Source organism: Myotis daubentonii, chromosome 16 (assembly GCF_963259705.1).
Source record: "Myotis daubentonii chromosome 16, mMyoDau2.1, whole genome shotgun sequence".
Lineage (NCBI taxonomy): Eukaryota > Metazoa > Chordata > Mammalia > Chiroptera > Vespertilionidae > Myotis > Myotis daubentonii.
The window spans coordinates 23,595,701-23,611,624 of NC_081855.1; the positions used below are offsets into that span (position 1 = coordinate 23,595,701).

The 15,924-nt window shown below is 61.3% G+C and overlaps 1 protein-coding gene across 6 annotated transcripts in view; it reads right to left on the reverse strand.

Annotated features, from left to right (window-relative positions):
- ABR (ABR activator of RhoGEF and GTPase) overlaps positions 1 to 15,924 on the reverse strand; it is a 185,973-nt gene that overhangs the window by 2,762 nt on the left and 167,287 nt on the right. For 5 of the 6 annotated variants that reach the window (XM_059669225.1, XM_059669226.1, XM_059669227.1 and 2 more), the window contains 6 exons: positions 6,652 to 6,711; positions 6,290 to 6,399; positions 5,500 to 5,639; positions 3,722 to 3,856; positions 2,801 to 2,906; positions 322 to 469 (listed from right to left, as the gene is read on the reverse strand). In XM_059669225.1, the coding sequence (XP_059525208.1) occupies positions 322 to 469; positions 2,801 to 2,906; positions 3,722 to 3,856; positions 5,500 to 5,639; positions 6,290 to 6,399; positions 6,652 to 6,711 (699 nt within the window). Of the gene's footprint in view, positions 1 to 321; positions 470 to 2,800; positions 2,907 to 3,721; positions 3,857 to 5,499; positions 5,640 to 6,289; positions 6,403 to 6,651; positions 6,712 to 15,924 lie in introns of all 6 variants that reach the window. The other variant, XM_059669224.1, reaches the window with a different exon arrangement.

Below are 15,924 nucleotides of genomic sequence, written 5' to 3' on the forward strand. Positions count from 1 at the left end.
CTGGGTCTTGTAGGGTCCCAAGAAGCCTCCTGCCCCAGGAGCAGTCCCAGAGCTTCCACGCTGAGGACGAGGCCCCGGCGTTTTCCTGCCCCGGGCTTCCTTTCGGAGACAGGCCGGCCCAGGACTGAAGCCAGCCCGGGCCCCTGGCCTGGGGCCTGAGTATAAACTTGTTTTGGTCTGGGAAGGGCAGGGCTGTCCAAAGTCCTGCCTCCCCGGGGACAGCCTGCAAACCACGAACCCAGCTGCTCAGGAGCTGTTCTCTCCCCCCTTCAGGGAGCGGGCCCCACCCTCTCCCAGCCACAGACGGCCGCGTGGTCGTACCTGTGCCATGACGTCGTGGGACCAGATGTCCGCAGCCGACGTGAGGTGTGCTTTGCTCTCCACTTCCGAGGGTCTCAGTAACGTGGGGCCAAACACGGTGGCCAGGTTGTGAAGGGACATTTTGTTGATGGGCTCCTTCTCAGCAACCCTGAGAGGGAGGGGAGGGGGGAAAAGGTCAGTTCTCAGCAGCCGCTTAGAGCTCCAGACCCCGGGCCTTAGGTGTAGGAGCTCCTAGAAGGATTCCGGGAAGGAGGTTCCCAGCCTTCCTCTCCTAAGGGCAGAGACCTCTCGGTAGGGAGGGAACTAGGTCAAGGGACCAAGTCCCCAGCTACGTCCCAGGACATTCCTGTAGCAGAGCCCCAGCTCCGGGGCCACCCCCTGAACTGACGGTAGACCGTCAGAAGGACCCACACCAACACCTCTGCCTTAGAGCCAATGGCGTCATCAGCCCGAGAACTTTCCCGATAATAAATCTTCCTCCTTTGGGTAAGTATTATCGTCTCCACTGTGCAGATGGAGAAGCCAAAGTACAGAGAGGTTAAGTGACTTCCCTGAGGTCCAGCTAGCAAGTGGGAGAGCCGGGATGGACCCAGGCGGCCTGCCCAGAGGCCCTGCTCCTCACCCTCTTCACCCGCTTTCCCTGTGACCAGGCAGGCCGCCTGTGTGGCCCAGGCAGGAGTCAGAGTGGGGGGTGGGGGGGCAGGGACAGGAGCACAGGCAGGGACAGGAGTCCCCGCAGCAGGTGCAAACTAAACGCAACGCTCTGCCCTGCGCTGTGGCAGGAACAAACCTTATCCAGAGGGGTCTGTCTCATGGGACCCAGAGCTGCCTCCCTTTGGATATTTTTTAAAAAATATGTATTTTTATTGATTTCAGAGAGGAAGGGAGGGGGAGAGAGAGATAGAAACATCAATGAGAGAGAATCATTGATCGGCTGCTTTCTGCACTGCAGGCCCCCCACTGGGGATCAAGCCTGCAACCGAGCATATGCCCTTGACCAGAACCGAACCCAGGACCCTTCAGTCCGCAGGCCGACGCTCTATCCACTGAGCCACACCGCCTAGGGCCCTCCCTTTGGATCTTCCTCTGCTTCTCTTGCACAACAGGCCAGATGCTCTGTAGATATTTCCCGAGTGGCAGCAGGGGCTGCCTTCTGTGGGGCGTTTCCAGGCAGCCAGTTCTGCCCCACACATCAGAGAGGCCCCGGGCCTCCCCAGTCCTAGGAAATGCCTCCAGGGCTGAGACCCACCCGCCCCGAGCAGCGCCTCTCCCCCCACTCCCAAATCTACCATCATTCCCAGCCCCCAGGCAAGAGTCATGGATGTGCCCGCTGACTGCTATGGAAACGGGCAGACAAACATGGCCATGCCAGGAGGCAGCTGTGCAGCCAGCCCATCCCCTGCACACACACACACACACACACACACACACACACACACACACACCCAGCCAGGGGCCCAGATGTGGGAACAGACTGTGCCCGGTTCCCAGGGTGGAAAACCTAATGAATTTTCCCTTCCCATTCCTCCTGTGTGTGTCCTCCCCGCAGTGCTCGCCAAACTATTTGGGAATTGGTTGGGGCTCTGGTCCTGGCCAAACCAGAGGGAAAATGTCTCATAATGGGAAAAACAAGACACAGTCCCAGGCGTTTCCAGGTCTCGGCTGCCCCCCTGAGCCATCGCTGGGAGGCTGGGCCTGAGGGCCGGGGCTGAGCCCAGGGAGGACCTGGCCCCAGCACAGCTGCCTCCCCAGGCGCCTCGGTCCTGGGAGGCGAACTGAAGGGACACCTAGGGACTTTCACTCCCCCCTCACACCCCAGACAGTCCTGGGCCCAAAAGTGAGCGGTAAGGGCACCTTCAGGGCTTTGCCGCAGGCCTCAACTTGAGCGGCTCCTGGTTTGGCCCGATTATAGAAGGAGAGGGGGAGAAGGGGGAGGGCCTTAGTTTAGGATTTGGGAGCTGGGGTTCTAAGGACAGGCCTGCTAACCAGAGCAAGTCCCTGCTGGGCCGTCTCCCTATCCGTTAAGGGTGGTCAAAACCCGAGGGCTGCTAACGTTTTCGACCATGACACACAACAGCAAGCACACCTTTACACTGTGGAGCACACGGCTGTGCGTGACAGACACGGGACACGCACACTGCCTGCCTGCAGTGCATCCTGCCGCCGCCTATGCTTTCCATTCGAAAGATGCCAAGTTGGCTGACTGACCCACTGACTGCAAACCCATCCGTGGTTTTTGGCTCCAGCCTTGCCTTTCCAAGCATTCGGTGGCCAATGTTCCAGGCTGTTACTAGAACCCAAATATTTTTCAAAACAGAATTTGAGTGTAAAAACTTGAAGAGCAAACTCTCGCCCTGCTGCAGAGGGCCCGGCAGATGCCAGCACCCACGGGGTGGGACCTGCGGCAGGTGTGTCCTCTCCAGCAGGTGCCTGGCCTGGGCTCCCTGCCCCCCACCCCGACTGGAACACTGTTCGTTACCTTTTCAAGTGTTCCAGCAGGAAGAGGAAGGTGATGAGGTTGGGGTCGGGCAGGGAGCGGAGCAGGTGCATCATGCAGTTTTCCTTGGCAGCAGGGTCTGACAGGGCTGTGGGGAGAGACAGGGCTGGGGCGGGGCTTGGCTCCCAGGCGGGGAGGGGAGGCCCTGGCCAGCGCCTGGTGGTCAGGAGGCTGCAGGCCCCGAGGGGGAGCCCCGGCTGCCCTATTAACAGCCAGTTCCTCTAGGAGGCCCCACCCACAACCTGCAACTCCGCCAGGGGGCAGCTGGTGGGGAGCAGACACCCGCCTCCCCTCACTGCACAGGCCTTTGCGGCTGATGCCGTTGCCCACCCCAGTCCGTCAGGCAAAGTTTAAGACAAGGATGACACTGCGTGGATGTTTTCTCAGCCCCTCGGATGCCGGAGCACAGCAAGTGCCTTCCAGGGGCTCATTTCTCCTGGTGGCTGAAGCCCTGACCTGCCCCAGGGGAAGACGAGGCAGGAGGGATGCACCAGGCCTGGATTTGGCCCCGGTGGGTGGAGGCCAGAGCCCTGCTGGCCGGACCCTCCGCTGCCTCCCCACCCATGGCACCAGCCACCTCAAGTGCACTCCAGCTCTAACCAGGCTCTCCTCGGCTCGGGGCGCTGGCCCCTGACCACCCACTGCAGGGCAGATTTCCTTGGACACCCAGGTTTCCAAGCAAGGGGGTCACTGTCCAAAGAGGAAGCACAGAGGGGAGAGAGGCAGGTGAGAGAGGGCCCAGCCGCTGGCTCAGGCCCCAGCAGACCGCACCCTGCCCCCCTGGCTACTCAGGTGCAGTGAGCAGATCGATGAACAAGGGAAGCCACCAGCTCTTATGGCGCTCTTGACTCTGCTGGTCAGCAGGCCTGGCTCAGCCCGGCCCTCAGGTTCCTGGGGCCTCACCGATGCCCTCCATGAAGGCGGGGTACAGTCGGTCTGTGAGGAGGGGCTCGGGCAGCTCCCGGAAGTAGAGCTTGAGGGTGCCAGCGATGGCGTTGATGTCCATGTCACTCAGCATCAGGAGGATGTCCTTGTTATCTGTGGAGGAGGTGCGAGGTCAGGGGCCACACTGGCCCGAGCCACCTCTCCCAGGCAGCCCTCAGCTGGCTGGGTGCGGCTGTTCCACTCCCCACCCATCCCTCCCCTACCAGGGGTGCCCCCCCCCACTCCAACTCTGGCCTGGTCTCCCCCAGACAGGGAGTGCCCACAGGCGGTCTGGGACTCAAATCCATGGGGGGAGGGGGAGGGGAGCAGAGTTCATCATCCAGAATTCTGCAGCCACATCCGAACCACGTGCCACACACCCTCCTTCCAGCTGGAACCTCCCCACTGCTCAGCCTGCGCTGGAAGGCACTGCACATCTTACGCCTAAAATCACGTTCCAACGAAGCCTCAGCCTCCAGGTTGCACTGAGGAGCCAGCATGTCCCCAGCCCCCCAGCCCCTGAGCCCAGGCTTCCCGAACGCGTCTGCCTGGCAGCCGCCCAGGGACACACACCCACACCCACTCTCAGCTCCCCTGGAATCGGCACTGCCAGGCCGGCCAGTTCTGCCTTCCCGACTACGGGGGGGGGGGGGGGGGGGGAAGGTAGGGGGGGGGGATGCTGCTGCTGAGGCCTGAACTGGCGAGATGGGGGAAGGAGACCTAGAAGGGCAGGTCTACCACGGAGGAGTTTATGGTCAAAGCCACAGACAACAATGCCCCTCCCAGAAGGCACCTGGGGCCCTGGAGACGGTGGAGGGGCGCCAGCCAGCTTAGGCTCAAAGTCACTCCTTCCCTTGCACCCCAGGAGCCTGGGAGCTAGCGAGAGCCAGGAATTTGGACTCTGAAGTCGGAAGGATCTGCGTTTAAGTCAGGCTCGAAACCTACTAGCTGGGCAAGCCTGGGTCAGTGTCTTGACCTCTCTGAGTCTCAGTTCCCTTACCTGTAGCAATGGTTAGGGGCTGGAGGGGAGGGGACCATATGAGAAAGTGCAGGAAGAGCCCTTGCCCCAGGGACTCGGAAATGGTCCAGCCCACGCCACCCGACTGCAGGTAGAGGCCAAGGGTCCTCCCTCGCTAATCGGGCCTCTCCATGGAGAAGGCCCCCTGCCTCCACGGGCTCTCCTGTCCGCTCTGCGCCTGCTGGAGCACCATCTCCCCGCCGCCTCCCACTGGGCTCTCCTGTCCTCTACACGCCTGCTGGAGCACCATCTCCCCGCCGCCTCCCACTGGGCTCTCCTGTCCGCTGTGCGCCTGCTGGAGCACCATCTCCCCGCCGCCTCCCACTGGGCTCTCCTGTCCTCTACACGCCTGCTGGAGCACCATCTCCCCGCCGCCTCCCACTGGGCTCTCCTGTCCGCTGTGCGCCTGCTGGAGCACCATCTCCCCGCCGCCTCCACTGGGCTCTCCTGTCCTCTACACGCCTGCTGGAGCACCATCTCCCCGCCGCCTCCCACTGGGCTCTCCTGTCCTCTACACGCCTGCTGGAGCACCATCTCCCCGCCGCCTCCCACTGGGCTCTCCTGTCCTCTACATGCCTGCTGGAGCACCATCTCCCCGCCGCCTCCCACTGGGCTCTCCTGTCCTCTACACGCCTGCTGGAGCACCATCTCCCCGCCGCCTCCCACTGGGCTCTCCTGTCCTCTACATGCCTGCTGGAGCACCATCTCCCCGCCGCCTCCCACTGGGCCTCCGACTCACTGGCATCAAAGACGGCCTTCAGCGCCTGGATGTCTGTGGCCACCCCTGAGATGCGGTAGATGCCGACCTCCTCGATGCCCCTCTTCTCCACCTCCTCCACGCACTGCCGCACGATGTAGGGCACCTTGGAGCGCTCCCGCCTGGGGAGGAGAAGGGAGGGAGGGTGGAGGGAGGCCCCAGTGATGGCTACACAGACCCCTCCCCAAATACTTGGCCTTGGAGAGCTCTGGCCTCTGGAATCAGGAGGTGGGGGCAGGGACAGGGCTGAGAAAGAGGCCATGCCACGCTGCCCACACAGCCCGCCTGCTGAGGGACAGCAGGACAAAGGGGGAAGCTGGGAGGTAAGCTCAAAGGCTGGGAGGGAATGGTCCTTAGAGCAGGTCTCAGACTCTAATGCCATGGAAGACCCAGCAGGTAGCCATCCCCGGGAGGCGGGTCGGGCCCTGGAGACGGGGACGGTGGCGAGCTGAGGATGCCGGCCCTGTTCCGAGGGTCGGCTACTCCTTGGAGTCCAGCCAGCCCCTGCCCAGTTGAAATCTTCCCATTTATTACGAGAGGCTGCCGACCTGGCATTTTCCCAGGCAGCGCCCGCTGTTTCAATGCTGGCTGGCGTATTTCTAAAGCAGCATGTGCGGCAGAGAATACCCCCTGCGGGCCGCTTTTGGCTTCCGAACTTGCCACTGTGGCTACTGAACTGGAGGGCGACTGCTTAGGGGCCAGGCGAGGGCAGGCAGGGCTGGCAGGGGCCCTGGGCACCGCCGCACTCGCACCCGACGGAGGCAGCACCTACTTCGTCACCACGCTGATCTTCACGCCAAAGACGCCGGTCTGCTTTTTGGATGGCGTCCTCTTCAGGCTCATGTCTCGGCTGGTGAACTTCATGGAGAATTCCACTTTGATCTGCTTGGGGGTGAGGCAGGGCGTGAGTGCCCGAGGAGTGCCCCCAAACCTAGGGACCCCTCGCCGGGACTGTAAACAAAGCCCACCTCTTGCACCCAAGGCTCCTAACTTACTGGTAGGGTGGGAGAGGGAAGGGTGTAGGGGGAGAAGGGAGAGGGGCTGGGCTGAGGGGCAGGACAGCACCCAGAGGACACGAGCCAGAGGCCGGGCTGCCCACCCACTGTGCAGACATTTCCTCTCTCTGCAGCTCACCCCGTTCATCTCGATCACATCTGTGTGCCAGTTCTTGGTTTCTACGGTCTGTGGATCCAACTGTGAAGAAAGAAAGGACACAAGTGAGAGAGAGATGACAGCTAGAGACCCAGCCAGATCGCTCTGTTGTTCAGCCACTGCTCATAAGCTGGCTAAATGGTCAGGAAGGCAGGAGAGGGGCCTGAGGCTCATCCGGAAATCAACCCTTCAGGGTGGCTTCAGCCTCCAGCCCCCCACCTCCCCCGGGCCTGGCTAGTGAAGGACTACCCCCCACTCAGGGAAGGAGGCTGCGCACACTGTTAGGTACCTTTGCCCATCCCCTCTCATCCACTCCTGACCACCACCCCGTGAGATGGGATTAGCACCCATTTCACAGATGCAGAAACTGAGGCTCACAAACAGTGCGCAATCTGCTTGATCCCCTGACAGGAGGGGATGTAGCCCATGTAGTGGAGGTGCTGAAGGGGAGGCAGTGCGATGCAGACAGAGGTGAAGCCGTCTCGGGGGTCAGGCTGCTGGGTCTGAATCCTGGCTCTGCCGCTGGCAGCTGCAGGGCCCTGGGAAGTTCGAACCTCGCTAAGGAAGCCGCATTTATCCCATCTGTTCACTGCAGTCAGTAACAGAACCTTCCTCGCTGGGTGCTCTGAAGACTCAGTGAGATGCCTGTGGTAAGCGGTTGGTCCCCAACCTCTCGGCAGGGGCGGCCCCCACGTGAGGCAGGAGCCCCAGGGAGGGGCGGGGGGATGACAGGAGAGGCTCAGAGGCCTCCCTCACGGGGGGACGGGACAGGACTCCGTTTCTCTGACCCAGTGGCCTTCAAACTGTCTTCCCTTGTGCGCCCACAAAATCTGAAAACCATGCGCTCTCCGGCACGTTTTAAAATCAACATCTGAATATTTCCAAGGCGGGTTTAAATACTTGCAAGGAATAGAATTTCCAAAGTAATGTAAATATTTACATCTTAAAATAAAGCTGTTACCTCATGCTCTTAAATGTGTCCCGTGAAGTCCAAATAGCATGCGATTCGATACCCAGCGCCCTCCGCGTACAGAGACATCACAGCCCTGCCTGCCCTCGCCGCCCCCGCGCCTCCGCCTCCTGAGCCTGTTTCCAGTCTCTTTTCCCAAAGGGTTTTGCCCTCGTTTGTATTTTTTTGATGTGAAAGCCTTTTATTTGTCACCCTATTCTATTTCACTTCAATAAAAATATTCTGTATAAATGGAAATGAAAGATTTCCTCAGACCACAAAGCTCTAAATATTCAAAACATATTCTGGGTCAGTTATTATAATAATTAGCAGCATACAATGAAAATTAACCACCACATTGGAAACGGTAATAACTGTTCAGCAGCGAAGGGCCATTTTGGTGGAATGGCGTCCCTTAAGCAGACGGGTAGAGCGTGTTTTCTGTGTTAGTTCATGTGTGTATACGAATAGTATGTTTTGCCAGGGTGAGACAGGGTATACATCCATTCCAATCCTATTTTGTTTCTTTTTTTTTGTTTTGAAAGATGTAAAGAACAAAGCATCCTGTTCACATAAAGAAGGAGATGAGGCCTGTGTAGTTTCATTGTAGCAATGTTAAGCAATATTTAACTTCTTTCTTTGTTGGTTGCTTTAAATTGCACATATACCCATTGTCAAAATTTATTTTAAACAACCTCTCAGCTGCCGATTTCCATCCGTTGTAAAAAACAACGAAGGGAAGCCACCTGCCTGGAGACAGGATCTATCACCAGCCATCAGCCTTTCGTCTTTTCAACACCTGCCCCAGCATTCCAAGTGGCCCCTCTGCTGTGTGCACCCAGGAGGTGGCAGACCCGGCCACGTCCCCAGCGAGCCTCGAGCTCCCCTGCAGAGAGAGGTGACGGTCAAAGGCCCTTCTCCAGACGATCGCCTTTAGACAACAGCACCGATAGGAGCTGAGGATCTGCAAACTGACTCCCTTGAAACTGCCCCTGCCATGCAGCCCTTGGAGAGTCCGTGCACACCCCAGGGACACATGCACGGCTTGAACCTCGCTGCTCAACAGGCCTCACTGCGGAGGAAACCCACCCGGGGCAAGCCAGGGTGTGCTGGGCCCTGGGGCTTCCTACAGCTCAAGGTAAGTCCTTCCTGAACCTTCCATCATGCACACACCAGCTAGGGACAGGCACCCAAGCACCTGGTGGGTCTGGGGTCTGCATCTGGGCCAGCTTTGGTCCAGGCCCAGCCTTCAGCAGTCAGTTCCTTGCCCGAAGAAGGGACAGAATCGAGAACAGGAGAGAGGAGAGAGGTGTGGAAAGAACCGAGCACCCCTGTGCTCCCCCCCCCAACCCCTCCCCACACACAGGGAAGCGTGTGGGATGCACCAGCGGGGCTGCTACCCAGCTCTCTGCCCCGGAAGCCTTGGGGCCAGGGGTCCTACTGGGTCCCAAAGGAAGCCCCGAGTTCGGCCGCACTTTCCTGAAGCCTGCCTCCCTTGGGAACTTCGTTTTGCCCCAACCCCTCACCAGCCTTCATCCCAGCCAGAAGGCTGGGTCTCGGACACGGGGCCTGGGTCTGCCCCCAGCTGCTCTTTGCCAGCGGAGGCAGACGCTAGCCTTGGAGCACACATTCTGGAGTGACCACCCTGTCAACGGCGGCCCCTCCAAGCACCAGCATGAACCTCAGCCCCACTCCGCAGTCACGGCACCTGGCCAGAATCGCCTCAGGCCACTCCGCCGCCCCAGCTCCCCGGACAGCTGCCACGGACTGAGCCAGGGGCCCCTCCATGGGTCCTGCAGTGGAATCTGGCCACAGCCCGAGTGGGAAAGGGTAGGGATGGAGAGCCCAGATGTTCGTTCTTCTCTCAACTGTGTGAATTGGGGCGAGTCACGTTACCTCTCTGAACCTCAGTTTCCTTGCGGGGGTGTCCGTACCCACCTCAGAGGGTTGCTATGGAAAACAGCAACAGCAAATGCTGACTTGGGAGCATCTCCTGTGAGGCTGGCACTATGCCAAAGCCTTTATGTGCAGCTTCTCAATGAACCATCATAACAAGCCTCATAGGTGTAAGCCTTGATAGCTGCTCCCACTGTACATGAAGGCTTAACGAGGATGAGGAGCCAGCCTAGTGCCACACATCCACAAAGCGAGAGCTGGGGGACAAAGTCAAGTCTCTCGGACTCATCTGCTCTGCTAACCCTGCAAGATAAAGCACCTGGCCTGGCGCCTGCACCTCTGGACGAAGACGACGGCTGCTGTTACCGTTATTTATTTAGAAGGGAGACATCAGGGCTCCTGGCACATGGACTGGCACCTGGGGCTGGCCTGGTGCTGGCAGGCGCCGCCAGTACAACCCTTCTGTTACTTCTCTCCCCACTGCTTCTGTTCTAGCTGCCAAGTCGCAGCCCTACATTTTCCTGGGAGCAGCGGAGACAGGAAAAGCAACTCATGCTAAGGCCCAGAGCTAGCCCTGCTTCCTCCAGAGAGCCTTCCGGGAAACCCCAGGCCTCAGGAACCTCCGTTCCCTCTGCCCCTTGCACTAAGGCCTGGCCCTCCGCAGCCTGCTGGCACCATTTGCAGCTGTTCTGCACGCACCAGCCTGTCCGAGGCCAGATGAGTTTTGCCGAAAGTTCCCACCACCACCCAAGTTCCCACCACCGCCGCATTCCCGCTCCCCTCTCCAGGTGCACCCTGGTACCCGTTCAGGGAGGCCTGCCCAGCCCCTCGGCGCCCCGACAATGGCGCTCTGTCTCCCAGGAGGCCAGCAGCCTCTGGAAGCCAAGTCTATTTCAGGATGTCATTTAAATACAGAGAAGGGAGGGTGCAGAGTAGAGGGACATGGCACGTTTTCCAGAGAAATGATGCTGCCTGCATTGCCGTGGCTATTTATAACCCCTGGGAAATGTGGACTCTGCTATTTCCTGATTAGATTAGTGCTGGGGGCAGAGGGGCCGGCCCCTGGGACGGCGTGGATAGGGACACCTGACTGCTCACCCTCCAGTCCCAGCAGATAGGGGCCATCCACCGCCCTGCAGAGCAGGCACCTGGGGACCTCAGATCACCTGAGGGAGGGAGGCAGATGGGGCTGCAAAGGGCCAGGCTGGGGAGACCCCCAGAGGGCCCCTCTTTCACCCTACAGGAAATACACACACAGTGGGGCTCCCCAAGGTGGGGCCCGGGCAGGAGACAGAAACGGGCCATAGGACATGCTGGAGAAAGCGATGAATGAGCGGGCTGTACATGGCCACTGGGAGCAGCTCAACCGTGTTGAGCAGCCTTTGCATTTGGACTTGGTCTGATCACGTCTGCCTACCCAGACGTCTCTCTGTCGGGGAGAATTGGCCGACCTCTGGGACTGATGTCCAGGAGAGAACCACTAGGGCCCCTGCCACGGAATCCTGGGCGCCTGGGGGGAACCCTGCGTCCCCACCTGGGAGGCCGCAGACTCGGGGAGAGTGGCAGGAGCTGGGAGGCCGCCTGCCCTAGCTGGGCCTCAGCGGCCTCGTGTTCGGGACGGGGAACACCCAGCGGCCTTGCAGAGGCCCGAGGATCAGAGGGCCCGAGGGCAGGGGCGGGTGCTGAGTGCACAGCCGAGCACCCTCCCGATGGTGGTGCCACCTTCATTTTGGGAATGTCCTCAGGGGTCCCCTCTGAGGGGTCTGAGCCCTTCCTCCCGGCCCCTTTGTCTCCAGCCTGGGGCAGGTGACCCCGTGCTGGCCGTTCATGGCTCCCCCCGGTGCTTGGGATTCCAGCGGCACCGGAGAGTCTGGGGTCCGCATCCTGCTCTCCTGAGTAGGTGACAGAGCTCACGTTCCAAACCGGGTCCTTCTGAGGAGGGGCAAGTCTTCCCACTATACCACACGCCTTCAACCACCCAGCCGGCCCGAAGTCTGCCACCCCCCTCCCCCCTCCCCCCTCCCCCTTCCCCTCCCATGGGCTACTTCAATCCATGAGGGGCCTGTGGTGGCCCTTCTGTGACAGCACGGCCGGGGAGGGGGCGGGCGAGGCACAGGCACAGAGGTGCTCACGGGGTGATGGGTCCATGCAGACCTAGAGGCCTATTCCCCAGGGGCCCAGGGCTCCCAGGACTCCACTTCCTTCCCCCAGGCCCTCGATGCTAACCCTTCCGTTAGAGCCCACTGTCCCCCCAGCACAGCCCCTGCCCGGCCTCTGTCCCTCTGCAGGCCGAGCACGCCCTTTCTTTCGCTCGGCACTCCTCTCCCCTGGGCTCTCCGGGCCACGGCCTGCCCTGAGTGGCGGCGTGGACGTCCCTCGAAGCCCAGCGTTGTCTTTAGGACTAGTAAGAACTAAGTGCTCTAACAGTAAGGAGTCAATTGGGCACAGTGACGCTGTCACCCTCAGAGGTGGATGGGGGGTGAACGGGGAGGCAGGGCTGTCTGGCCGTGTTTCTGGGGATGCCTGCCAGAGGCGGTGCTGGCTGTGACCAGGCCCCGAGCCGGTGCCCTGTCTGCCTGGGGCCCGCTTCCGGTGGCGGTCCCGGCTGGCTTTCCCCTGCCTCCTCCGGGTGCATTCACATGCCCTGGGCTGGGTCCCCTGCAGACGCCAGAGCCAGCCTGTCATTGGGACAGACCACAGGCGTGAGAGGCCGGGCAGGGCTGGCAACGGGGGGAACAGGGAGCTGCCAAGAGCCTGCTCTCCTCCCTCTGGGGGAGGGTACTGGAGGATTTCGTCGACGTGGCAGGGTGGAGTGGGAGGGGGTGCCAGGGCCTAGATTCTGGCCTCCAGCGCAGCAGCCGGGTCAGCGAGACCAGGTTCTGTAAACTCCCCCGCCTTCCCAGAGGCCTGCCTTCCCCCCACGGCCACGCAAGCTCTGCCCTCCAGCCCTCACCCCGCAGGGTCAGGCCCCACTCCCAGGCCAGCACACGTCAGGCTTGTGCAAGGCACTGGGATGGGCCACTCGCCTCGGCTTGCCTCCCCCAACCCCCTGCCCAGAACTTTGAAGTTCCCAGAGGCCCACATATGGAAAGGGTTTGGCCGCTCTGAATGAGGCTTTTATTGAAGGCAGGTTAGCCTCATGGCCCCCCCCACCCCACCCCCGTGACCTGCCCTCCCCAGCGCTCTGCGTTCCCGCGTCCAGCTTGCCCCCTGCCTGCCACATGTCGAGCCCTTGGGCCGGGCACTGCTGCAGACAGAACTCACACCCGGGCTGCTCCGGGAGACCCCAAGGCTGGGCACAATTCTCCGGAGCCCCGGGCCTGTCTTTTCAGAGCTGGCCCCCCACCGCTGCCTTCCCTGCCGCAGACTTCACCCCAGAACCAGGCCTCAAACTAGCAGCCAGGAAGCTGCCCCACCCCAGCTCAGGGACGCGCTGTGGGCACAGGGTAACAAGGACGGGGTCACTCGGGAAAAGGAACTGGTCAGGGTCAGAGCAGCACAGAGCAGCCCCCGGCAGCCCCGTCTCCAACCGGAAGCGCCCACTTAGAGGTCAAAGTCCAAGGCGAGAGGCCACCTGAGGTCCTGGCTGCGACGCTTTATGCTGGCAGCCATGGCGAGGCCAAGGCGAGCCTTCGGGACCGCTGTGGGCTCCGTGGCCTCCCTCTGAACTTGGGTACTTTGGTAAAAATGATGAAAGGCCTTCGCTGAGGGTGACTTCATCCTCCCTTTCCCGGCCAGGAAGGCTCTCCGGGCACAGAGCCTGTTAGTAAGAATGAGAGGCACCAGCAACTCCACTGCCTGTGCCCACGGAGGGGCCTCCCAGTGGCCGCTTCCCTGGGCCCCGCACACCACAGCGTGCTGGCTGGGAACCACACACAACAAGGCCAGTGGGCAGGACCCCCGCACCCAGGGCACACAGCTCGGCCCCATGGCCACCCAGACAACTGGACAATTGAGAAGCAGCACAGGCCCCGGCAGGCTGGGGGCATCCTCCTTGCAGGATGGTAGGATGGCTAGGATCCGGCTGCCTGGGTTTCAACACGGCCCTGCACTAAGCCGCTCACAGGACCTCATCTGTGTCATCTCTGAGCCTCGGTTTCCCCATATGTAAAACGAGTGGCTAAGAACAATGCCTGGAACTCAGCCTGGGCTCAAAGCGTGCCGGCATCCCTAACTGGGCTACACTCTCTGTCCTTCCCGCGGCGCTTAGGTTAAACCCGAACTCCTCGCGTGGCCTGCGAGGCCCTGCACAATCTGGCCCCTGCCCACTCCGTCCGGGGTCAACTACACTCTCCAGCAGCCTCTGTCCACCTCTGCACACACCGCGGTCACCCCGGTCGCAGGGTTTGTGCCCTGCCGGTCCTTCTGCCTGGAACGCACTGTCCCAGATCTATCAAGGGTCCTTCCTGTCATTTCAATCTTAGTTTAAAATTATCTCTCTAAGCAAGGCCTCTCCCTCCCCATTACCCTCTAATCCATTACCCATCCATTAATTTTTTTGGTTAACCCTCACCCAAGGATATTTTTTCCATTGCTTTTTTAGAGAGTGGAAGGGAGGGAGGGAGGGGAAGAGGGGAGAGAAAGAGGAAGATCGATTGGTTGCCTTCCGCGCTCATCCTGACTAGTGCCGGGGAGTGAACCTGCAACCCAGGTACGTGCCCACGACTAGGAATCGAACCTGAGACCCTTTAGTGTGCAGGCCGATGCTCTAACCACTGAGAAGCACAGCCAGGGCCTGAAATCTCACTCCCTGCCTGACTCCTACAGACAGAACGTTCCATGAGAGCAAGGCCCCTCTGCCCGGGCCACCTGTGGAGTGGCCAGCCCTCTGAAGGTGGCCCATCAATATCAGGGACTAAATGAACCAACTGGGATGCGGGGGATGGAGAAAATGCCTTCCCACCAGGGCTCCTTCAGGACCGGGGTCGAGAAGGCCCACCTCCCAGCGAAGGGCTGGCCTGGGCCCAGGCGCAGCCCGTGACCTCTCCCACCCGGCCTTTCCCAGTGTGCTGAGAGTTTAAGGCTGAGGAATAGGAATCTTGAGACGCGGCCAAGATCATCATGTGAACTGGATCTGGGGGATCACGGGTGCCAGGGAACCGCAGAGGTGAAGGATCTGCCCAGGGTCACGTGCCAGGCTAAGACAGTGCCACACCAGCCTGGGGGCGGGAGCTCTCCAAGGAGGAGCCAGAGCGAGAAAGAGGCCTCTGGTGTCTGACGGGAAGGGACGCTGTGGCTGTCACTGGCTCTGCACGGCGGAGACACCAACCCTGGGGGGGTCACTGTCCAGGACAGTGGCCCTTCCAGCTTCTCTCTCAGCCTCAGCAGAGCCAGGGCACTCCCTGCGGGGTCGCGGGGCCCTCCCAGCCTCCCTGCAGAAGAATCCCCAAGGGCGGCTTCCACGGCCGCTGCCCACCGCCCTAGGGCCCCTCCTGGGGACCACAGACAGCGGGGCTTAGTCTCAGGCTCGCTGGGATCCAGGTCCAGGCCTGACTCTGGCTTCCTCCTGGGCCCGGGCAGGAGGTTCTAGGTATGTGGGGTATGTGTCCCCCTAGGGTGCACGGGAGCTCTCAGAACATGGCACCTGCTGACCAGCTCCCGACAGTGTGGGCAGCCGGCAAGGCCACTCGGCAGAGGGCTTGCCAGTGCCCGGCAACTCCCCCATCCAGCACCTGCAGAAGTTTCTGGGCTCTTTCCAAAATGGCTGCCCTCCTGGGGCCTCACTGCCCCTGGGTTCTCCTGCAACGCTGGGCTCCGGCAGCCTTGGCCTTGCGGGAACCCCCTTGCCTGGCAGGCTCAGCTCCCCCTGGTCCGGGGCCATCCAAACGCTGGGGCACCAAGCCCAGCGTGGCTGCCTGGCCGGGCCACCTGTGGGTCCCAGGGGTGCCGGGGAGCGCCAGCGGCTTCTCTAACCAACAGCACCGGCCCAGTTCACTGAGAGCGAGCACGGGGCTCCCACCGAGGGGTCTGTGGCCCTCTCTAAAATCTCACACCGTCTGTGGGTCTGATTGGCTCTCAGTCTGACTCTCAGAGTCAAGGGCACCTCCCACACGGGCCTCGCGGAAGCCGGCTCGGAGGAGAAGCGGGAGCACTGGGGTCGGGAGGCCACCGTGTGACCCTAGGAGAACGGTCCTCTCTCCCCAGGGAGCCAGAAAGTGCTGTGAGAAGCAGAGTGACGCAGGAACGCAGGGCGGCCACGCCACTCCCCTCCGGCCCTCCAGCTGGCCACACGGAGGCCCCAGAGGAGAGGAGCGGCTGCAGGGTCCCCCAGGCCGAGGGGAGCACCACTGTGCCCTGCCCACAGCGGAGGGAGCACTAGCGGTGGGTGGGCAGGTGCATGGCGAAGACCGGGGTGCAGGTCCCTTCCCTTCAGCCAACAAGGTGGAGAGGGGTGGGGCCGGGGGGACGGG